This window comes from Ceratotherium simum, chromosome 16, assembly GCF_057802395.1.
Source record: "Ceratotherium simum simum isolate JZ-2026a chromosome 16, ASM5780239v1, whole genome shotgun sequence".
Lineage (NCBI taxonomy): Eukaryota > Metazoa > Chordata > Mammalia > Perissodactyla > Rhinocerotidae > Ceratotherium > Ceratotherium simum.
The window spans coordinates 50192368-50216241 of NC_141915.1; the positions used below are offsets into that span (position 1 = coordinate 50192368).

A 23874-nucleotide genomic window follows, 5' to 3' on the forward strand; every position below is an offset into this window, starting at 1 on the left:
TGGAGGTCACACCTGTGGTCACACCTAGCCATATCATGGTATGACATGTGTTGGCCAGCCCCTTTTCAATCCATGTTAAGGGCTGGCCCCATGGCGTAGTGGTTAAGTTCAGTGCATTCTGCTTCGGCAGCCCGGGTTCGCAGGTTCAGATCCTGGGTGTGGACCTACACCACTCGTCAGCCACACTGTGGCAGCGACCCACATATAAAGTAGAGGAAGACTGGCACAGATGTTAGCTCAGGGCTAATCTTCCTCAGCAAAAGAACAAATAAATAAATAAATCCATGTTAAGTCAAATAGAAAAAAAAGGTTGGCTTTGGGGGGAATCAGAGAGAGAATGTAAATGATGGTGGAGTTGCAACGAGATCATAAAAAGCTGAAAACTTTGACACAAATGATGAGATTAGCACTGTGATGTCCAGCACAGAGATAACTCTTTTTCTTTTTTTAGGAAATTGTGGTCCTTGGTGATGATCTACCCCAATCTGACCTTGTCTCTTAGCTTCCGTTCTGAGTATGTGTGCATGTAGGGGGACGGGGAGTTTTCATGTCTTCCCAAGTCCTTCCCTGCACCATGAGGACAGTTCCTCTACTTGAGAGGCCTTCAGTGACCCCCCCTTCTCTCTGCATTGTTCTCAGCTTCTCTCCTGGTTCTCTGCGGCAACCAGGACAGAGGGCTCGAGTTTTTATTGAGTTCCTAGTATGCTGAGCAGTGTGCAAAGCACTGACCATTTGTTATCTCGTTTAGTCCTCCCAATACCGTGTAAGGGGCACGGGCACCCCACACTTCAGACAAGCAAAGTCAAGCTCTCAGAACTTCAGTAATTTGCCCAAGATCACGGCCAGAGTCATTCCTCAGCCACACTCAGCCACATGAATGGGGCATTCATGTGTCAGATTCATTTCAATCTGCAAGACCAAGGGCTGAGTTTGTGTTTTCCAAGAGATAGAATTGGTTTGATCCTCACCTTTTCCAACTGCTAAAGTTTCTCCAAACTCTCCAAACATGGTTTGAAATTTTAAAATTGTTCCTGGCCTTCTGTCCTATTGTCAGACATCGTGTCACATGAAGTCCTGATTGTTGACTTAGGAAAATACCAAGAGTTGCACCCCATAGACAGAAGTCCTCGTCAGTGTGGTCAGTGGAAAAAACCAGGGATGGGGCTACTGACTGGCTATGCAACTCTGCTTGAGTAATTTCGTTTGTTTAGACTTTAGTTTTTCTCCCAGCAAAATGGGAGTAATAATGTCCCTAGTTCACAAAAGTCTTTGTGACCTTTACAGAGTGGCTGGGCTTGTCCAAGGAGCATAAACACCTACTCAAAGGGAATGGAAGGAGGTATTATATTGGTTTTACACTTGGAGGAAACGGCAGACTGGACAAATCATTTGGGGCCAGGCTCTTCAGTGTTTTGTTTTTGTGTGCATCACTGCATTAAAGCATTTAGTTCTACTCCATAACTACTTAGGTCGTGGAAATGAATACTCTATCCTCTGTGGTTTCCAAACAGGAACCTTGAGAGGGACTGTTACAATGATGTGGCCCTTCCTCTGTATGAAAACCTCAACATCGTGGAGCAGCCCGTGAACCTGAGCAGCCTTGCACAGAAGTATGCCGAGAAAGCTACCCAGTTCATCCAGCATGCAAGGTAAGGAATCCCCTGGCCCCCAAGAATTGGTCCCCCTGCTCCCACCCCCCATGCCCTCTGGCCTCAGCACTCCTCAGAGCCATGGTGGAGTTCCATTGCCCGACAAAGATGGATGTGTGTGTGTCTTCTGTAAATGAAACTGGAAAACAGTCCACCTGGAATCTCCAGGCCACCGTTAGAAGTTCCTCAGGTGTGTTCCCCGAGTTGCTGAGGCTTACCCATATCTCTGCTCAGATAATGCTCTACTGTCATTGTCATTTTGTCCTCTCCTACTAGAGTATAAGCTCCTTGAGGGTGGGGCCCGACAACTGTATTCTGGGCACTCAAGGCATTTGCTGAATTCATTAGTTGGCAGGGTGTATTCATTTCTTATCGCTGCTGTAACAAACTTACCACCAACTTATTGGCTAAAACAACAGCAATTTATTCTCCTATAGATCTGGAGGCCAGACTTCTGAAATGAGCCTTATGGGGCTAAAATCAAGGTATCTGCAGGGCTGTTTCCTTCTGGAGGCTCCAGGGAAGAACCATTTCTTGCCTCTTCTAGCTTCTGGTGGCTGCTGGCATTCCTTGGCTTATGGCTGCATCATTCTAATCTCTACTTCTGTTATCGCTGTGCCTTCTCCTCTTCTGTAGTCAAATCTCCCACTGCCTCTCTCTTATAAGGACATTTATGATTCCATTTAAGGTCTACCAGGAGAATCCAAGATAATCTCCATATCTCAAGATCCTTAACTTAATTGCATCTGCAAAGTTGCTTTTGCCATTAAGGTAATGCTCACAGATTCCAGGGATTAGACCCTGGATATCTTTGGGGACCATTATTCAGTGTAACCCCCAGGAGTTACAAATTCTAGCATCTACAGGGCTCAGGTAGGTAGCCTTAAAGAGGGAAGCAGACTGAGAGTAAGGCATTAGGGAGTGGTGGGGCCTCTGGTGAACTTGAAAGCAGATGCCCCATCTAAGGGGGCAGCTTCTACCTAGCTCCCGCTTCTTTGTGGGAATGGGAGTCTGGATTGTCAACTCTTTCCGTTTCACAAGAGAGGCAGAAGACCTAGTCCTTGTGTGAAATTTCCTGATCTTTAAATATTAGAAAGTACTAATTAAAAATAACAAAAAGCAAAAAACAGAACCAAGCCGCAGCGTGTCTCTCCCAAGCTGTCTATGTGCGAGGGCTGCTGGTTTGCAACCTTGGTCAGGACAGGGCAGAGAGTGGATACTGTGAAACAACAGACAACTCGCAAATGATGCGCGCTCACCTTGGGTGCACGGGCACACACAATCACCCCTCCTCTACCACCTCAGGCCTCATCCTGACCCTTCACAACGGCCCTTGTGCTGTCCTCTAATGAGCTCATGTGTGCTCATCTCATCTCTCTCCCAAGATTGCCAACTCCTCAAGGGCAGTGGAACAGTTTTCCAGTAGGTCCTTTGGTGTCTCCACAGCCTGAGCCTAACTGGGCAAGAAAAATGTGCTGTGTGCCTGTCGACTTGTGCAGAATTAAAAATGCACTCCACCTCTGGATGACCGATCACATCAGCTCCCTGAATGTGCAAGAATCCCCCCAACCCCTTGCTCAACCGCATCGGACTTTTCTAGAGAGGCTCTGAAGTGGGGATGGTGCTGCTCATCTACCAGTTAATTAATTAGTTAAAAGACAAACAAATCAATGAACAATAGGAAAAAGGTGAAGAGTTTGCTAATTGATTGATTAATGATTAAGTGAACAGTGACACGAACCCTGGAAAATAATCCTCAGGCGTGCTCTTTCTTTGGGATCTGACTTGCAGATTCATCTCGGATTTTCGAAGCGTCAGCAGAAAAGGCCTCCAGACCTGCACTTCTTCCTCCTCTTGGCCCCTGCCCCCAGGGCGAGTCCCGCCCCCTACCTGGACCTGTTTGTCAGAAATGAGTGTGGTTTCCTGCTTCTCCTTGGCAAGAGGCCCCCCTTAGGACTTCTGTGAAAGTTTTCACTTGGGTCTTTACTTGACTTTTGACGCTTAACCTAGCAGCGATGCTGAAAGCTAATCCTTCATTTGGGTTTTTTAGGCAGTAGGCAAAGCTCCGAATTGACAAAAAAGGAGAGAGCAGATGGCCTGGGATCCTGGGTCACAGCTGGCCAGCCCTCTGCTCCCTCCAGGGTCTGGGACTGCTCATTGAAGCTAAACAGAGGGTATAAGGTTTGACAGGGATGAGTGTATTGGGCATAGGTGTGAGCAGTAGCTTAGGGGATTTGAAATCAGAGTATGTGGCCAATATTCCAGGGCATTCATCATTCAGAATCAGGTCCTAGAGATGCACAGATGACAAACAAACCCCCGCCTTCCTGGGCTGGAGCCTAGGATCCGCATCAAGGTCTCACTTCTGTCTTCTACTTGACTCAACAGCTCCCCCTGCATTGCTCTCCCCTGAGAGTTGCCCCTCCTCATCTCCCTCACCCAGCTCCCACCTAACACCCACCAACCTGCCACCTGCATCTGGGATCCAGGTTCAGTTCCAAGACTATCCTCACCCCCATCCCCTTCTTTCTCCTTTCTCCTATTTGAATGTTCGAGTGAATAACGGGTGAGAACATGAATGAACTAATGGATAGTTAGGCAATGGGACCGAATGTCTTCTCCCTGTGCTGTGCTGCTTGCCTTGAATGGCCACCACGCACAGCCCACCTGTAGCCTCTTGTCCTTCAGCCTCGCTGTCTCAGGGATCTCTCCATTCCCTTCTCACCCCAAACCCTGTTTGGTTCCCGTGTCGTACTCTTCCACACCATCCTGCATGTATTTCTCCTCCGTCACCCCTGTTCACCTTGTAAATAATTATCTGATTAATATTTTGGTTGCGTTTTTCTCTCTCCTGTTTCCATTTGGATGTTGAGCTCCAAGAAGGTGGCAATCACATCTATCGTGTTCATAGCTCGATTCCCCAGTGTCTGAGGCCTAGTTAGAGCTTAATAAATATTCATTGACTGAGTGAATAATGAGTGAATTACTTTATCTAGCCCCAAAGACGTGCCCGTGTTGTGCTGGGGATACAAACGTGAATTAGAGCTGTCCTCGCTTTTGAGTGGCTCCCAGGCTAGTGGGGAAACAGATGTAAAAATCTGGCTTAATGAGCTTGTATGATCCATACCGATCAGTCCTATAAGGAAGTGGGGAAAGGGAAGGGAGGTTGTCCATGACCTGGGAGCAGAGGAGGAGTGTGGTGGCTTTTGAGTTGGATCTTAAGAATTGATTAAATGTTTTGAGTCAGGACACTAGGTGAGGTGTTTGAGAAGCTGGCATAGAGGAGCCAGGGAGGAAGGAACGCAAAGCTGGAAGGGACCCAGGCTGGAATGGCCTCATATACTGGATGCGGGGTTTGGACTGACCCTGCAGGCTGCGTGGAGCCCCAGTGGGTTTCTAAACAGGGAACTGTCAGGTCAAGTCTGAGTTTGAGATGGTTGTCTGTAACACCAAGGCCCAGAGGGATGGTGAAATGTGGGGGCAAGTGGCTATTGCAGTGGTCCATTCTAGAGTGACCCCTTGTCCGTTCAACCCCAGGGGGCCACCGGGAGGGCCAAGAGGGCCGAGAGCTGGGAACCAGCTAGGCAGGTGGCCACTCCTCCCTGCTAGAGGGAAGCCCTGCCTTTACCTGCAGGCCTGGCTCCCTCTGAGCAGGCGCCCACTGGGGACTTTCGTAAGAGGAGGGTGCCCCTCACCTGCCATTTTCCATTTCAGATCAGGTGATTTTCTCCGGATGTGGCTATCCCCAGGTCTTCGTCTTGAGCACATCTCCATGCTCTGCCCCATCTTCTCTCTCCTGGAATGTCTTCTCCAGCATCTTACGTGTTTCTTTGTCTCTGCTCATCACTCCTCTCATTTGGCCATACAGATAATACCTGTTCCCTTTAGAAATCTCTGAAAATAGGGATAAGCAAACAAAGAAAATCACCCTAAATGCTACACCCGTTTGGTAGATTTGAGCATTTTCTTCTAGCATCATTCTGTGCTGGTGTATAAATATATATATATATATATATATTTTTCTTTTAACAAAAATGGAATCATACTGTCCTATAATCAGCTTTTTTTGGGAAAGCACCAGGTCTGCTCCACTCTTTATTTTTGTTCAGCACAGGAGCATAATGAAGGGGTGGCGTGGGGGATAGATGGCTCCCCAGGGAGCCAGTGTGTGTGGTTTCTGCAAGACCATCTCTATGAATTCTAGATCTCTATGAATTCTAGACTCACGCCATCTCTATGAATTCTAGATTCATGCCACGTCTATGAATTCTAGATTTATCCTGCATGGCATCAGGATGCAGGGAAAGAGGTACATCCCTGGGTACCATATATCCTTACTACTGCTAGCATGTATTATTCATAATTATTAATAAAAAGGCTACTGATTATTAAACGCTTACTATGGGAATTTAATAATCACAACTTTATCAGGGAGGCATAATTGTCCCCATTGTATAGACGACAGAGGTTAAGTTAATTGCCCAGGGTCACACAGCCATGAAATAAAAATTCCAGGGATTTGGATACAGGCTGCCAAAGCCTGTGCTTTTCTTCAGTGCACCCTGCCTTCTCTCACCGTTGCATGCTTCTTCCAGCTTCTGGCCCAGGGAGCTAATGGGACTTTGATAATGGGTGGGAGTTTGGAGGATAATGATGGGGATGGGACAAAGAGTGGGAGATGGGACCACCCCCCAGCCCGTATGTAATGGTGAGCTGGTAAATGTTTAACAGCCGGCACTCTGAGAGAAAAGCCCTGATTTGTAGTATTTGCCCATTTCCATGGTGTAAATACTCTCACTGTGGCTGATTTCAGCCACCAATGAGATGTCACTGAACATGGAGCTGGGGGGAGATGTGCAGTGGCACACCATCATGCGGTATTTCCACCACACAGGTACAATATACGTCAAATAACCCCAAGCCATAGATCATAGTAAAATATAGCAGAATAATTAGGATGTGATAAATCATGAGAATTTATCAGCTTTGTTCCTAAAATAATTTATTTAATTGTAAGTTTCTATAACTTAATTTTTAGTGGTGTCATGTTTGATAGCTGGCTTTCAAAATTCCTGAAATTTGAGCCAGCTCTATCCAGCACGCCACTGCAATATGGGATCTACCTGCAAATTAGCAAAAGGCACCCACTCAGGGTGGTCATTGATCTGTGCCCGGGTGCCCAGCTCGGCCAGTGGATTGTGGGCTGGAATTAAGTTCCTATTTGCTCTCTCAGCAGGATGTCCTCGTGCAGGACCCAACCTACACAACTGGACATGATCGTCTTTGCGAGAGCAGGCAACAGACACTAAATCAGCGCCATCCAATAGAACTCTCTGCAAGGATGAGAATATTCTCTATCTGTGCTGTCCAAGATGGTAGCCACTAGCCACCTGCAGCTCCTGAGCATTTGAAATGTGGCTAGCACAACTGAGACACTGAATTTATATAAATAATACATATAATATATAATTATATTATTTTATATTTATATGAATTTATATATATTTGTAGATTTATATTATATTATTATTATATATATAGTTGTAAAATATACATAACATAAAATGTATCTTTTTAAGTGTACAGTTCTGTGGCTTTAAGTACATTCACATTGTTCTGCACCCATCACCACCATCCATCTCCAGAACTTTTCATCATCCCAAATTGAAACTCTGTGCTCATTAAACACCAACTCCCCAATTTCCCCTCCCCCAGTCCCTGGCTACCCACCATTCTACCTTCTGTCTTGATGAAGTTGACACTCTAGGTACCTCCTATAAGTGGCCTCACACAACATTTGTCCTTTGGTGACTGGCTTATGTCAATTAGCATGATGTCTTCAAGGCTATTCTGTGTTGTAGCATGTGAGACACTGAATTCTTAATTTTGTTTAATTTTCATTAATTGAAATCTAAATAACCACCATGACTCATGGCTACTGCACTGGGCAACACCACTCTAGAAGTGTTGCAGAGAAACTGTTGATTAAAATGAGGAAGGAGAGGCCCCTGTCTTGGGACTTGTGTCTTGGGTTTTATGCCTGTCAAAGAGAGCTGAGTGCAGGCACAGTCCCAACCAGGGGACCCTGGGAGTCAGGATGCAGGAGGCTCTCCACGGTGCGGTTTGATGCAGGGCTGAGGCTGGGAGGACTCAGAGAACTTGATGTGGTGCGGTGTCAATCAGAGTAAGCCAAGAACACTGGGGCCAATTTGAAAGTCGAATCTCTGGGGGAACTGGTGGAAAAAGAGCCACACTTCTATCAGCGCTCGGTACGAACTTGAGGGAGCTCTCCTCTCACCCTTCCTGTGTCCTCTGAAAGATGCCCCCATAGGTGTGGTATATGGGAAGGGGCTCCATGAGGGTCCCTGCTGCTGCAGGAGCGGAAGGTTGTGGTCTGCAGCTGCCCTTGATCCTGTTCCTTGCCCGAGAATGGGGGTGGGGGACAGACAGGAAGCAGAGGACCCCCTCGCTCCCTGTTTGCCTTCCATGGGAATCTTCAGGGTTAGAAAAGGGGCAGCCAGGCGCCTGGGCCTCTAATGCAGCCTTCATCTAGCTGTTCCTGGGTGGTCATGTGCATCCTTGAAATTCCCTGTGGTCAACTTGAGTCATCCATTCATCTCGTAGAAGGGGCCGGGGCTGGGAAATGGACGTGGCGGCCTGGATGCTGCTAAACAGCAGATAAAGTTCCCAAATCTGTTTGCATCGGACTTGAGAGTGCAGCAGTTGAGAGCAAGGGCTCTGCTCTCAGCCAGGTCTGAGTTTCAATCCCGGCTCTGTCACCAATTGCACAAACTGGGACAAGTCCTTTCGTCTCCCTAAGCTTCTGAGGCTTCATCTGAAAAGGGAACTTGGGGGTCATTATGAGGATGAATTTAGGCAACACGAGTCGCATTTAATAAGCTCTCAGTGAATGAAGGACAGTAACGATTATTACAGTTACTCTCAGTTTTTGCTTGGCTAACCAGATTATCTCCACATTTCCTTGGAAGGTGTGGACAGATGTGTACTTCCTGAGCACATGGGGCAGAAGGTGTTCTGGGGTTTTCTCTGAGGCAAGGGAGAGCCACAGAGACATTGGACAAGCCAGGAGAGCCTTCTGGAGAGTGACCTCTTTGCTCTTCCACTTCAGCGCCAGTGGAAGACCCTTCCTGCTCTACGTGGGCCTGGCCCACATGCACGTGCCCTTATCCAGGACCCAGCTATCAGCAGACGCGCAGGCCCAAGGGCCGTATGGTGCAGGTCTCCGGGAGATGGACAGCCTGGTGGGCCAGATCAAGGGCAAAGTCGACCACACAGCAAAAGAAAACACATTCCTCTGGTTTACAGGTTAAGTAGTAAAACCCAGCCAGCCTAACTGAGATCTAATGGATAACCCTGCACACGCTCCCTGAAGAGCAGAGTCTAGCCAAGTGATTCTCCTTATCAGGGCAGGGGCTTGCTTTGAACTTGGGGCCTGGCTAATGTTTTTTAGTTTGAATGCTGAACATCTGTCCATTGAGGCCTCCAAGGCTGAGCCACTGGAAAGGTTTGCACAGTGAGAGCAGGTACCCTGCTGGCCCCTTGTGTATTGATTAGGGCCATCTGGGTATTGCTGTTAATTGTTAATGAATGACTTTGACATTGTGAACCTATGTAGTCCTCGGGCAGTTTAAAGATTCCCTCTTCACCATCCTCCCTGGTCCCAAAGACTCTGGTTGCCACTGTTCACCAGGTCACATCTCATGGCTGAGTGGGGCTGAACTACTGAGCCATTTAAAGGGCCCACACAGGCATTGTGGATCTCAGGTCCCTGTCTGGAATGAGGGCAGCAGAGACCTGGGTTTGAATCTATATGGTACTATTGAGAATTACTTTGACCTCTCTGAGCCTGTTTCCTCATGTGCAAAATTGAACTATAACAGAATCTACTCCACAGCTAGGTGGAGGAACATGAGCTAATGTATGTGGAGCGCTGGGCGCATCATAGGTGCTCCATGAATAGTTGCTGGGCTGATGACAATGCTGATGGGATTGTCAAAACTATATACAAAGGCCTGTGAGACGAGAACCTCAGCTGGGGCTGGCTTGAGGCAGGGAGAGCCCAGCTCTCTGAAAGCCCAGCAGAGGCTGGCCTCATATAAAGCAGAGCTCTTCAAGAGGAGGGATCATATTTGTTTCACAAGTCCTTCTTCTATCCAGTCCCCTGCTGTGCACAGGGATTTGGGCCAGAGAGAGAGAATCAGTGAAAGTGTCTACTAGCCTGTTGACGGTTACCTGTTGCTCTTTTTGGTTTCTAGGAGACAACGGCCCATGGGCTCAGAAGTGTGAGCTGGCGGGCAGCGTGGGTCCCTTCACTGGATCGTGGCAAAGTCATCAAGGTAGGGGCCTCGGCTGGGGTCGGTGCATCCACTGCGGGTGCCGAGCCCAGGCTGGGGTGTGAGATGCTGCCTCTGGGAGGACCAGCTTATGTCCAGGCCTTAGGGGCGTCATTGGGAAACAGGGACAAGTTGCTCACCAGCCACCAGCTCCCAGAGAAGAAACAGATGGGGACAGAGAGGGTGTCTGTTTGGCAGGACCATCCTTTTCTCTCCTTTTCTCCCTGGACTCCCTCAAGGGACCTGCCCTCTCCCCTACAAGCCCATCCATGGACCTTCCAACAGATACATTTTGCCGTTTCTTTCATCCCGCTGCTCTGCTCTTTCTCCTTCCTTCTTTTTCTTGGCTTTTTTTTTTAAAAAATCATCCCTCCATCCATCCAACCATTCATTCATTCATTCAAGAAATATTTAGTGTGCAACTATGCAAAGTTCCTATATACATGATCTCTAAACCTTATAATCATAAAAGGTATGTTGTAATAACTCCATTTACAGATGAAGAAAGAGAGAGGCTCAGAGAGGCTAAGTAACTTGTCCACGTTCACACAGTTTGTGAGGATGGAGCCAAGCTTGCTAGCAAAGTTAAAGTTGGTGATCTCCCCATTACCCTCTTCTTCCCCTCTCTATCCTCAGTCCCCAAGCCCAGCCCCCATCTGCTCTGGGACAGTTTCCCCACAAGGACCTCACTTTCTGAGAGAGCAGCCATGCAGTATGGACCAAAGGCTTGAAAAATATGCATGCTTGTTAACATATCAATTCTTCCTCTAAGAATTTGTCTTAAAGAAATAATTAGCCAAGTGCGTAATGGTGTATGTAAAAGAATGCTCATTGCAGTAGGTTTTTAGAAAAACAGTTGGACATAACTCAAGTGTCCAGCAAGAGAGGAGTGTTAAGGAAATTATGATACATTTATTTAAAGAAATATTAAGGAACCACTGAAATGGTGCATATTATCGACCCAGAAACATTTACATTAAATACTTTTCAGTGAATAAAACAGGTTAAGAAACAATATGTGAAGTATGACTTTATTATATAAAAATAAGAATATGTATACTCAGAAAAATCTTGAAAGGCAACAAAAGGTAACAACAGATTAGCAGTAATTGCCTCTGGGAAGAGGAGGGAGGGTTTAAGTGTGATTTTGCCCACAACAAACTTGTATTATTTGTATCCTAAAATATTCAAATAAATTTTTAGAAGGTGCTTGTAGCCAAGGGGTTCAGAGGTGGGCTTGGCAAGATCACCCCCTGGAGCTGGGTTTTCCCTGCCGTGCAGCTTGCTCCTGAGCTATGGCCCCACTGTCTCCAGGTCGGAGAACACCAACTCCTTTTCATTTTAGTCTGGCAGAATATTTGTTGTAACTAGAAACAGGGACATTCGTGCACCTCGTAGCTGGTGGCAAGAAGGAAATGCTGATCATTCATTTTTATTTGTCAACTGTAACCTGGTGTCCCTTGGATCAGATCCCTTGAGAACTTTACAACTGAGTGGCTGCTGGGACTGTGGCCGCATCTTGTGTCTGGAGGTTTGAGTTGGGAGTCAGGAGAACTGGGTGCCACCTCCGCCTGACCTGCGCAGTGACCAGATTACTTCGTCTTTCAGCATGTTGGTGCTTCTCTCTCTCTATATTGATTTCTTTGGTTCCCTCCAGTTCAAGAACGGTGTGATTTAGTTCTGGTTCCTGGAGAGGTGGACCAGGAAAAGACGCTTGGATTGGAGGTGGGTGGAAATGTGTCTAAGACCTGCAACAGCAGCCTAGAGAAATACGGTGTGGGCTGGGAGTGGTTTTTTGCATTAGCTGATTATAATTCCTCTTCTCTGTACCTGGGTTACCCTTGGGTCAGGCTGCCATCATCAATGGTCAGCTGGGAAGCCTGGAAGAGCCTAGAATCAGGACTCTCAGGGGTAAAAGTCCAGAAGGCATAGAGATCAAGGATGAGGGGGTAGACATCTGTCAGTAAGTGGCTCCTCTGTGAGGAGCTCTCTGCTCCCTAAGATGACCTTTAATCTCCTTTCTGAGGACCTGCCTTATCTTGTCTTTCCCCCCTTGTAAGACAGTTTTGAAACAGTGAATCAAGTTTAAGGATGTGGACTGGGGCCCCATTCTTCGATGGAAGAACTTTACCATATGAGAAACACGTTTACTAGCTGGGCAATCTGTATCTCTCCCTTCCTTCCATTTGTTGAGCAACTACTATGTGCCAGGAAGGGTGCTCAGTGTTTGGGACGCAAAGACCAACCTAGCCCCTGGCTTTAAGGAATGACAGTCTAGAGCAGCGTTTCTCAGACTTCAATGTGCAGATAGTCCCCTGGGGATCCTGCTAAACTGCAGTTCTGACCCAGTAGATCTGGGATGGTGATGGAGATGTTGCATTTCTAACAAGCTTCTCAGGGATGCTGATGCGGCTGGTCCAGGGACCACACTTTGAGAACCACCAATTTAGAATATCCACATCTAGACCAGGAGTCTAGAGTCATCCGAGTCTAGAACTTTTGGATCTAGACCAGGGGTTATCAAGGTATGGTCCCAGCAACATTAGCACCACCTGAGAACTTGTGAGCAAATGCAAATTCTAGGGCCTCACCCCAGACCTAGTGAATCAGAAACCAGTAGTCTGTGTTGTAACAAGTCCTTCAGGAGATTTTGTTGCAGGTTAAAATTCGGGAACCACTGGTCTAGAACTACACTGTCTGATACGCCAGGCACCCATCACACATGACTATTTATATTAAAATTAAATTAAAATTCAGTTCCTTAGTCACACTAGCCACACTTCAAGGGCTCAGAAGCCACATGCGACTGGTGGCTACCATATTGGATAGTGCAAATATAGAACATTTCCATCATTGCAGAAAGTTCTCTTGGGCAGTGCTGGGAGCAAACACGTAAGCAGCTGATTATAATCAGGGTAAGAACTCCATGGTAGAGGGGAGCACAGGGGCATCTCACCCACATGGGAGGGGGAGCAAGAAAGCTTCCTGAGCGGTGTGAGTTTTGAAGAATGAGTAGGAGGCAGCCGGGGATTTGCTGGGGAGGAGGTTCCGCGTAGCCTGGGCAAGAGTGGGAAGACCAGAGAGCAGGAGCTGCCTGGCTGTCTTTGTGTCTGGAGCTCATGGGAGCGTGTTGAGTAGAGACAGACGAGGCTGAAGGGAAAGCCGGGGCCAGTGTTCAAAGGTCTTTTCCTTTGGGGGAACACTTTCGGCCTTAATTCTAAAGAAATGTGAAATCGTGGAAGGGTTTTAAGAGTGAGAGTGACATTCCAAACTGGGATGAAATTCATGAAACATAAAATTAACCACTTAAAGTCGTACAATTCAGTGGCATTTAGCACATTCACAATGTTGTGCAACTGTCACCTCTGCTGACTCCCCAAACATTTTCATCACCCCAAAAGAAAACCCTATACCCTTTAAACACAAGCTCCCCACTTCCCACTCCTGCCGGCATATTGTTCAATTTTAAAAGACCCTCTAACATTCATGGGGCTGAGAGGAGGGAGAGGGGCAGGGACTAGACTCATTCTCACTGAGCCAAAGATAACAAATGAGAGAGGCGAGTGATGGCATCTCCAGGAATATCCCCGCATCCCACGAATGCCAGGGTGGGGGGTGGGGGCTCAGTGGTCTTTGTTCCAGCCAGCCTGTTGGCCAAATGAGGAAACTGAGGCTGAGCAGGGTGGAGGGCTCTCCTGAGGCCGGCCATCCACCGAGGGGCCACATGGTTTGACCACCACCCACTCATTCCTCAACCCACATGCTTGTTATTCCTCACGCCTTCTTCTACCCTACTGCCTGCTCAGCCATCTGGAAAGCCCTGCCTTGCTTCTTTGGACCCCTTGGTTGTCAAGGAAAATGTCGTTAGCCCCCGTGACAGTCTGAATCTTCCTAAATCTGTGGGAGGCAGAGTGGAGAGGTGGAAAGAGCTAATGGCTTCAGAGGCCCAGGTGGGGTTTGAATCTCAACTCAGCTTAGGAACTGGTGCCCGCCGGGCCCTGCCCCTTTTCGGCCCAGTTTCCTTCTCTGTCATGTGGGGTGGTGGACCCACCTTGCCGGCCTGTTGGGGGATCAACTGGGATCCAGAAGGCACTCGGCCTTGCTTTTGGCCTCTTCTAACCCCTGTAAGACTCCATTTCTTCACTCCCAGCTGAAACGAACTGGGGACACCCCAAGAAGAGAAGAACTGGAAGGGGATCAGAAAATGCCCTGGAAGAGATTTCCCCGCTAAAGTACACAGGCCACTTAAATAACATGTGGATGACTTTACAAGTGCTCTAGGCCTCTGTCTCGGGAGACTTTGCTCTGAAGCTGGATTTCGGTCATCTCAAGAGAACACTCTTTTTTGGGCAAGGCCTTGCATGGACGTTGCTGCTCGATGTGGTATCTGTGGGGCACAGCACTTGCATTTGTGGTGGGGTGAGGGCTGGATGCCGTTCTCTTCTTTTCTCAGGAGATCTTGGAGGCGAACTTTGCCTAGAGGTAAACACTTCCCCTTCCTCATGTTCCAAACCAGCTTCCTGTCAACTACTCCACAGCCTTCCTTCTCCTCTCTGCCCGGAACGCGCTGGGGGGCTGTGGGGAGCCAGGCAGAGCCCTTCGTGGAAGCAGTGTGGCCAGGGGCTCAGGTCACGACGGGCTGGGGGTCCCTCTGGACCACCTGCTCCTCCTCAGCCAGGTTCCTCATCAGTGGGATGCCTGCACATCCTGCTGTGTGGGGGCCAGTCTCGAGACAGATGAAAGAGGGAAGACAGTCAATGTTTTCGCAACAGAGTAGGACAAACAGTACCCAGAGCCCTGCTCCTTTCTTCCCGCAGCCAGCCTGCTACGTCAGGCCACGCGCTGCCTTCCCCTGTTCCCAGGGCCCCTGGGCCCCCCTCCTCGTCTTCCCTTTCCTTTCCTGGCCAAGCCGCCTCGCTCAGCTGATGGGATGAGGCAGCGTCTCCTGGAGTCGTCTTTTCATCCCGTGCTGGAGTGAGGATGCTCCACTGGGCTTGGCTTGTACCCTGCAGGGGTGAGGAGAAACTGAACTGGGGGGCAGGGGGCAAAGCAGAGTGGCTTTGCCTCCTCCCACACAAAGAGGGCATGAGGTGCGTGCCCACTGCTGACACGGAGACTGCAGCCCCAGCACAGGCCTGGCTCAGAGCAGCCGTCCCTCCCCAACCCACTCCAGACCTGTTTCCTACAGGACCAACACCTTGTTTGTCCCCTAACTGACTGATCCTCTGTCTGGAAAATCTTTTCTTGTTTTATTTGAAGAGCAGAACTGTTCCTTCCTCCCCCTTGGTGATGAGGAAACATTCTGTTGAACTTGGCATCCTCAGCTTCTAGGAGACCTTGGCTGTCGTAATTTGATGCTATCAGGTCGTTGCATAACCTTTCCCACTGGGAAGCAGGCTCTACATCCTGGGCCTTCTGTCCAATTTGGGGTAAGGGGTGGTGAAAGGTCAGAGGTGGGGCTGAGTGAAGGAGGGAGAGACAAGGGATGTTGGCTGTTGGCCCTGGCTGGGGGCAGGGCCAGCTGGTGGGGACCCAGTGGAAGTTGAATTGTGTGTCCTCCTAGGCCTTCGGCCACCAGGATTGGAATGTCCCATCACCACACTCAAGGCCACCCCAGGCCAGCCAGAGTCCTTGGTTCCAACAGAGCCCTGGCTGCTCTGTGTTTCTAGAAAACTAGTATGCTACGGGCGGGCATCCTTTGGCAAGGGCACGTATTTATATTTAGAAATGAAGCCTGCTTCTTTAGAAGGTTATAGAATGCGCACTCCTCAGAACAGGCCTGTTCTTCTCCCCGAGTCACCAATAAAGAAGGCTCCGTGGGTCAGGCAGGTAACGTATGTGAACAAATGCTTGTTTTCGTCACTTGTGGGCAGTGCTAGGGAATCAATTAACTGGAGAGACGGCCCTGTCTAATGACATTCAACATTAGTTAAGAAAATACAAAAACCCATGCATGCCAAGCCATACTGCCAGGGGGCTGAACTCAGTGTGCAAGCTGCGAGGTTGCAACTTCTACTCTTTTTGATCCGTAGGTAATTTTGTTTTTGTTTTCTTTTTTTTTTTGGTGAGGAAGATTGGCCCTGAGCTAACATCTGTGCCAGTCTTCCTCTAGTTTGTCCGTGGGATGCCGCCACAGCATGGCTTGATGAGCAGTGTGTAGGTCCGCGCCTGGGATCCGAACCTGTGAACCCTGGGCGGCCAAAGTGGAGTGTGAGAACTTAAACACCATGCCACCGGGCCGGCCCCAGTAATTTTGTTTTCTTTCTGTTTTTTTGTTTTTAGATTGCATTTGTTGGGTACTTCCGTGGCAGGCACTATGCCACAGGACCTTGCTTAGAACGTTATCTACATTATCTTCTGTAACTTTTCCCACAGCCCCAAGAGATGAGTACAGTCATTTCTCTCCTTCTCGGCTGAGGAAATGGAGACTAAGAGAGGTTAAGCATTCTGCTCGGGGCCACATGATGCAGAGGGGGACGCTAGAGCTGGCACTGAGACCTGCCTGGCTCCAAAGGCGTCCTCCTGCTTACCTGGCTAATGTTTCTCAAACTCTGGTCCTCAGGCCTTTGGCATTAGAATCAGAGCCCCACCCTAGACTTATTAAATCAGAGTCTCTGGGGCTTCTCCCCGTGGTTCTACGGTCCTGAGAATTTTGCAAACGTCCTCATTAGCTGCACTGCCTTTCTGACTCAGTGCAACATGGCCTTTAGATCCCTTCCGGGGAAGACCTCTGTTCCTAAGCGTGGGCCGTGGGGAATCTCCCTCTGTCTGCCCCGTCTCGATGCATCACGGAATGCCATTTCACTTCCGTGGCCAGGGAACAACAAGTAAGTAAATTCATGAATCATGGTTCTGTTTATATTTTGGTTGCTGAGGCTAAATATTTATTGCTTTAAGTAAGAGGTTCTGCCTCAATTAGAGTCATAACTAACCGCAAGTGCATTGAGATGCATTCTCATGACCGTAAGACATGCATTTCTCAACAGAAAGCCAAATGCAACCAACACTTTTAATGGACCAGTGCCGCTGATCAAAGTATTAAGGTTTATCTAAACTGACAAATAGCTTTTGAAATCAAAAAGTGCATAGAAGTTTCATTTATGGGCTTATCTATTGTTCTTGCAATAACTTAGAGATTCACATTTATGATCCTATGGCATAAAGGTAAAAGGCATGGGCAATATCAAACCTGTGATTAAAAAGCACATAAACTACATTTAGTTTTGAAATTCATTGTGTCTACTTCCTGATTTGCCCCTTGCCATCCTTCCCCTGGAATAGGTGCTCTCCACATTAAATCACCAGGAGAGCTTTAGAAGATATTGATGTCCAGGCCCCATCCCAGGCCAATTAAGTCACAGTCTCTGGGGAAGGGACCTTGGCATGGATATTTTTTAAAAGTTCCCCTGGTGATTCTAAAACGCTTTTAGGGATGGGAACTACTGTCCTAGAAGCTTTAATGGGCGAGGGTGCTGGCTGTGTAGTTAGACCTAGATTCAAATCCTGACTCTACCATTTGCTAGCTGGGTGACCTTCGGCAAATTACTTAACCTCTCTGAACTTCAGCTTCTTCATTTGAAAAACGGGGATACCAGTGCCTCGCTCACAAGGTTGTCTTAAGGATTAAATGAGACAATGCAGGGAAGCACTTAACATAATCTTAGGAGCACTTAACGTGGTGCTTAGGAAGGGCTCGTTAAATAGGAGATAGTGTTGTTACTGTTATTATGAGGAACTCGGGGTGAGGGTCCATTAGTAGGAGCAGGTATCATTGAAGAGTGCTGGGGGACCAGGGGCTGCTGTCCTGGGATTCAGCCTTTGCTGGTGCAGAAAAACCACAACAAACACTGTTAGGGGTTCCTAATAATCAGACGCTTGATTATCAAGCATCACCCTTGGGGATCCACAGAGGAGGCTAGTTGGATCTTTCTAAATTTGTCCACCCTGAGCAGTGCCCAATGGGATACTGGGATTTGGAATGAGATGGTATCCACGCTGGGAAATATGTTTTTTATAATTGCTTACTCGTACTCTGAACTCTTTAAGATAAATTCCTTTAGACTACAAGGTTTGTGGGTATGGCTGGAATAGGTAATTGTGTCTTTCTGTTAAAGCCAGAACCCACAGTGCAGCCACTACTAGCTGGCCAGTCTTGACGACAGAGAGGGGATTGCCCCTCAAGTGGCCACGCTGAGGGCTTCTCTCAGCCAACCTTTGCCCCTCTTTCTCCTAATTCGTGACTCTTTGCGTGGGACTGTCCACTCTTTTGACATATACACGTTTTATAACGGATTGAATTCCTCCCAACCTCTCCAGCTTTCAACCCTCTGCTGAAATAAGGCAAATACTGAAATATTTTTCTCTGAAAAACAAATTAGGAAAACTAATCATCTGAAAAAGAGCAACACAAGAGCCTGTGACAAATGAGCAGAACCCCTAGTGTTGAAGACCAATTAGCAAATTTATTAATTAGGGGCTAGTGTACCCTTCTGGAAACATCCTGGAGGCAGAGACCAAATCCTGTGTGCCGACTCAGCACCCATTGCCCACCGCAGCGCAGGCTCCCTGCTCCTGCCGTCTGGTTGATTGTCAGAACTATTGGCTTGTTTCTTGGAACTGAAACCTTCACCTTTCCTTGGCATCTGGCCTCAAAGGCTGAGAAAGTCCGTTTCAATTTTGTGCACCGTGAACATGCAAACAAACAGAGTCCATATTTTCTCTCCACCATCCCCCAAGCTTCCATACAAATGCCCTCCTGGGGGAGGGATGAGCTGCAGAGCCCCGGCACGTGCAATCGTGGATGCTTCCTCCCTGCTCTTTGGCCTTAAGCTGAAGCATAAGTCATGCATTCCAAAGCCACGTGGGTGGGAGTGCGTTTTATGCTCGCTGCAGCTCTGGATTCTGTTCCATGTGCGTGAATAATTGGGAGTGGGCTCTGTATGTATTTATGGGAGGTGTGGCTCTCAGTGTGAAGAATGTATTTGAGAAATCTTGGGCCAGGTTAAAGAGCTTCCCATTCAGCCTTCGCAACGCTACTTGGTTTCGAGAGCCCCACACCCTTAAACATAAACAGTCTGTACGACGTGAGTTGTTTTGTTTCTTACTTCAACACTTGGGGGACTCCAAAGCTGGTTATGAGAAAATCTCAAGAATGCTGAGCATTTCCGGTGTGGTGCGCTGGGCCAGGGACATCAAAGGTTCTGTTGGCTGCTGTGTGAGTACAGAGCAACAGAAGCCTTGGTCCTGTGGCCCCCTCCCTCTCATCATCATTGCCTTCATTATTCACACCAGCCCAACATGGGGAAGCTGAATGACCACAGTATGTGTGAGCCACATACAGCGTTTGCCTTGGAAGGGCTTTCCACACGCCAACTTTGCGGAATCCTTGGCTCCACTAGGATGAGGGTGGGATGTGTGTGGGAGTGGTGGGGATGGTCATGGTTAATTCAACACAACATGAATTCAGGATGTTTCCATAAAGCATGACCTCATCTCTTCCAGCCCGCTGGTCATCATTATATTGGTGGTCACTTTTGACTTAGTGGTTACAAAAATAATTCTTTGAATTACCAAAGTGGAAATTCATAGATTGCACATAGATTGTTCTTACCTCCCTGCAAGAGGCAGGAGGTCAGAGCTATTACTAACGCTGTCTCTACAACATCAGAACAATTTTATTAATTCAAGGAAAAACAAAGCAAAGAAAAGCAGAACAAAATACAATAAAATCCAGGCCAGATCAGTTGTTGGGTATTGGGCAGATCAAATAGCTGGGGAAGTTTCTGCTTTTCTCTCTTTTCAAATAATTGTATTATTTCATCCTAAACAGTCACATTATGATCAGTAGGAAGACAAATTCATTTATTCAACAAATATTTGTTAAACACCTAGTATGAACTGGGTGCACAAGACCGATGGAATGGAGATACATGATGAGCGAGTCAATAAACAAAGCAGACAATTTCAAGTGTTAAAAGTAACATGGAGAAAATAAATTGACATGATTCAATAGAGAGTGACTGGGGCAACTATTTACATATGTTGAGTCCAGTAAAATAAAAGCAAATATTGAAAGATATTAGCTCATTGAATAAAACTAAGTGGTTACTACAAGAACTCATTCCTTTGTTGGAATTATCAGAAACTCTTACAGAGTCCTCTTGGACAGGGACTATTGTCCCAGAGACTAGCTCTTAGATGGAAAGTTCTGAGTTACCACGTCAAAGGACCAACTGCCTCTCTTCCTTTCACAGGGGGAAGTCCAGCCAAGCAGACCACCTGGGAAGGAGGACACCGGGTCCCGGCTCTGGCCTACTGGCCTGGCAGAGTCCCCATCAATGTCACCAGCACTGCTTTGTTAAGGTATGAGACCCCCAACTACCTTGAGATGTTGGGGTTTAGAGCAAGCAAAGTCATGGATGCTCGAATGACTAGAGACCTCGGGAAGCTCATCCACTGCTTGACTTTGCCTGACTTTGTTCTCAGATTCTTCCAAAATTCTGGTTGTAGCAGCATGGATCCAGCGCAGGCAGTTGCATGGGCTAGTTAAAGCAATAATGCAGCGGGACTCTTCAAATCATCTCTGGGTTCAATGTCCAAGGGAAGAGGAGACTGGGTGGGTTTCATGGCCTTCCGTGCTGAGTCGTGCCAGTGTCTCCTGGAGAGCAAGCAGCGGCATCTCCCTTTTTGGCCTGGGTCAAGCTGACGGGAGGGAATAGATCATTCGAGCTGTAATTATTCCATCCTTGGGGGTAGGGCAGGTGTCCGAGGGGTGGCTGTCCCCCCACGCTGGCTGCCAGCATGTCCCTGGCAGTCACATGGCCCCAAGAAAGGAATCTAGATGTCCACTTGCCCCAAAGAGGAAGGAGAAGAGAGTCAGCCCCACCACTCCAGGAAGGAAAGAATGAATGCTTAGGTGAGGACATTCTTCCTACCTCTAGCAATGAAGCTACTAGAATAAGGTGAGTTACTGGGTACTTTCTATATTCGAAGGACAACTGTAAATGGGACAATATCTCACCATCACTCTTACATCCTTATTAAGGCACATCCAGGAGGCTATCTCCCTGGCACAGAACTTAGCTGTGGCATGCCCCCCTGAAAGCAATGCCATGCAGCTATGTAACCATGACTTATAATGGGGGCTTCTCACGTGTTCTGATGGGGACTTCCTCTCCATGGTTCTGCCCCCGTAATCACTGACAAGGGGACCCTCCATAGAAACCGGTGCTTGCTCACGTGCCCAGAAGTTTTGCTCTGGTTAAAGACTGATTTACTGGTTCAAAGGTTCTTCACCATTAGCCGAATGGGTTCTGGCATAAAGAATACAGCCTCGGAGAGGAAAGGAAGTTGCACTGGCTCCCTTCCACCTCCCCTGCCCTGGTGGGAGGAAGGGGAGAGGCTGAAGCCGAGGGGAAAGGAAGGGTAAACAGCTCTGACGGTGAGCAGGCACCCTCCCTGGCAGCCTGTGGGCCCCTAGGACTCCGGGTCAGCCCTGTACAATCAGGAGGGGGCAGCGTGCTGTCAGGGGGTGCCAGCAGGTGTGACAACAGCAGCACAGGCTGGAGTCGGTGATGTCAGGCTGGCTGGGAAGAGGGCCAAGCGGGCTGCTTTTTATGGGGCTGACTTGGTGCAGTCAGGCCAAGTGTTCACGGGCTGGGCCGCACATGCACAAATACCTCGGCCCTCTCTCAAGTTACATCACTGAAAACCAAGCACGCGCTTCTCATTTGAGAACGGTTTGCGCCTACAGTCAACTGTGGCACCGTGGTAAAATTGCATCATCTCGTGGATAATTCAGGGCTTAGAGGTGACAACTGATTTAGGGAATAGCTTGGTGACAGAAGGAAGCGAGTCTTGGGACAAGGTAATATTTGCTTGAGGGCCCCTGGAATTTTACCAGGACAAGACCGATATACCATATCAGCCCCTCTTGGATATGTTTTGCCATTAAATTACCCTCGATTGTAGTAGGACAGTTTGTCTCATAGAATTCACTCTCTTGCTGTTTCCCCACGTGAATTCATGTGAAGCAAACCTGGGTGGATGTCCTTCCTGCCAGAAGGCCACCATGTGTCGACTGCCCCTTTCCATGACTCCCTCAGGGTCACCTCTAAGGAGAATGGCCTTACAAACCATTTTCAAGAAACTGATACTAATACTTCATGTTCTTGGAAGCCCCACCAGGCACTCCCTCCCAAAGCGCTTACCACCTATTTTAGTATTTGATTCCTCAGAGGGATATAGATCTGCGTTTGGGTCAGAGGTAACTCCCTTAAGCCACTTGGAGCTAAGGCCAGAGTGCCTTAAACCTGTATTCCGGTGGCCTGAGGAATTATGGGCATCAGAAAGTAGACAAGTTGATATAAGTACTCACATGAATACAGAAAAGGAAAAAGTGTGTTGCGGGGGGCAGGAGAGAAGGGGTCCACACTAACGCCACTGGTTACCTTTTAGAGATAATCAGTGTTAATATTTTGGTGTGCACCCACGTGATGTAATAAGATCAAAGAAAGGTCTTGCACATGCCCTGACCCCAAATCCCAGTGACACAATTGCAGAATGGGGGAAATTCATTTATTCAACAAATATTTACTGCTGTGTTCAACTATGGGTCCAGCATTGCTGTAGGGACTCAGATGTAGTAATAAGCAAATCAAACAGAAGGCTCCTGGTGTGTAGGAGCTAACTTACCTTCAGGAGGGCCAGGCTTCGACAGCACATGTGGAGAGAGCCTGGTGGTTTTACTCTAAAACTCTGAAGCAGGGTTTCTCAGCCTTGGCACTGTTAACATTTAGGGCCGGATCCTTCGTTGTGGGGACTGTCCTGTGCATTGTAGGATGTTTAGTAGCATCCCTGGCCTCTACCCACTAGACGCCAATAGCTCCCACACCCCCAGTTTTGATAACCCAGATGTCTCCAGGCAGCACCAAATGTCCCCTGGGAGGACAGACTCATGCTGATTGAGAACCACCACTTTAATGTGATTTCTCTTAGTCATGTACAAAGAGGGGAAGAGTCTGCTCTGCATCTGAGCTGGGAGACCCCCATCTCTGTTCAGAACAGAGCACCTCTCTTTCGGAGATTACGGGGCAAGTACAGGGTGACCAGGATGGTGTGAAGGACTTGAAACAATCTCATTTGAAAAACAGCTATAGCTGCTGTTTAGCCAGGAGAGTGGATAATCCCTTGGGGGATACCTCGTGGCTCTTTTACAATATTCAAAAGGCAGTCAGTTATGTGGAAGGAGGATTCGGCTGGTTCTGTACTGTCTTGAGGTGCAGAACCAAGTCCCAGAAATAAAAAGCTACAAGGACGTGATGTTCATGTCGGTGTCCTGCGGTTTAGGTGTCAGCCCCTGGGCAGAGTCTACCCACTTGTTTCCTTTCCAAGTGCCTCCCTCTTCCCTGTACCTGGCAGTGGGCAGTGGTGGGGGGAGATGGAGAGGTGATCTCACACCCACCCCTGCCCCTGGCTGCACCCTGCTCTGTAACAGACGTGCACGCTTTGCTGTTGGGCATTCCTGATGCTCTGGGACTCCCGTGCTCCCCGAAAATGGTGCTGTTGTGCTCTGCTGGCCTCTAAGAGGGACCCGAGGGGAGTTCTGGGGGAACCTGCAGCCTCTCAAACCTTTGCAGCGGGGCTTAGGCCAGGAAGGGTCGGTACCTAGCTTTTCCCAGGGTAACAAGAGGGGATTACAACACAGGAAGAAATTCACAACTAAATGCTAAAAATGAATTGCTGGCCACGTCCCGGGGACAGTTCCCACTCTTCCACGGTCTGGAGGAAGTTCTGCTCTCCCCTGCCTCACTCCAGACACAGAGGAAAAAAAGCCTCCGCTGTGCCCAGGCCCACGCACCCCAAATCCTTCC

At 48.2% G+C, this 23874-nt stretch overlaps 1 protein-coding gene across 2 annotated transcripts in view; it reads left to right on the top strand.

The window, feature by feature from the left end:
• Positions 1-23874, top strand: part of ARSG (arylsulfatase G) — a 109031-nt gene that overhangs the window by 68725 nt on the left and 16432 nt on the right. For both annotated transcript variants that reach the window (XM_087441483.1, XM_087441484.1), the window contains 4 exons: positions 1512-1649; positions 8779-8975; positions 9926-10006; positions 20257-20365. In XM_087441483.1, coding sequence (XP_087297609.1) covers positions 1512-1649; positions 8779-8975; positions 9926-10006; positions 20257-20365 — 525 coding nt within the window. The remainder of the gene's footprint in view (positions 1-1511; positions 1650-8778; positions 8976-9925; positions 10007-20256; positions 20366-23874) is intronic.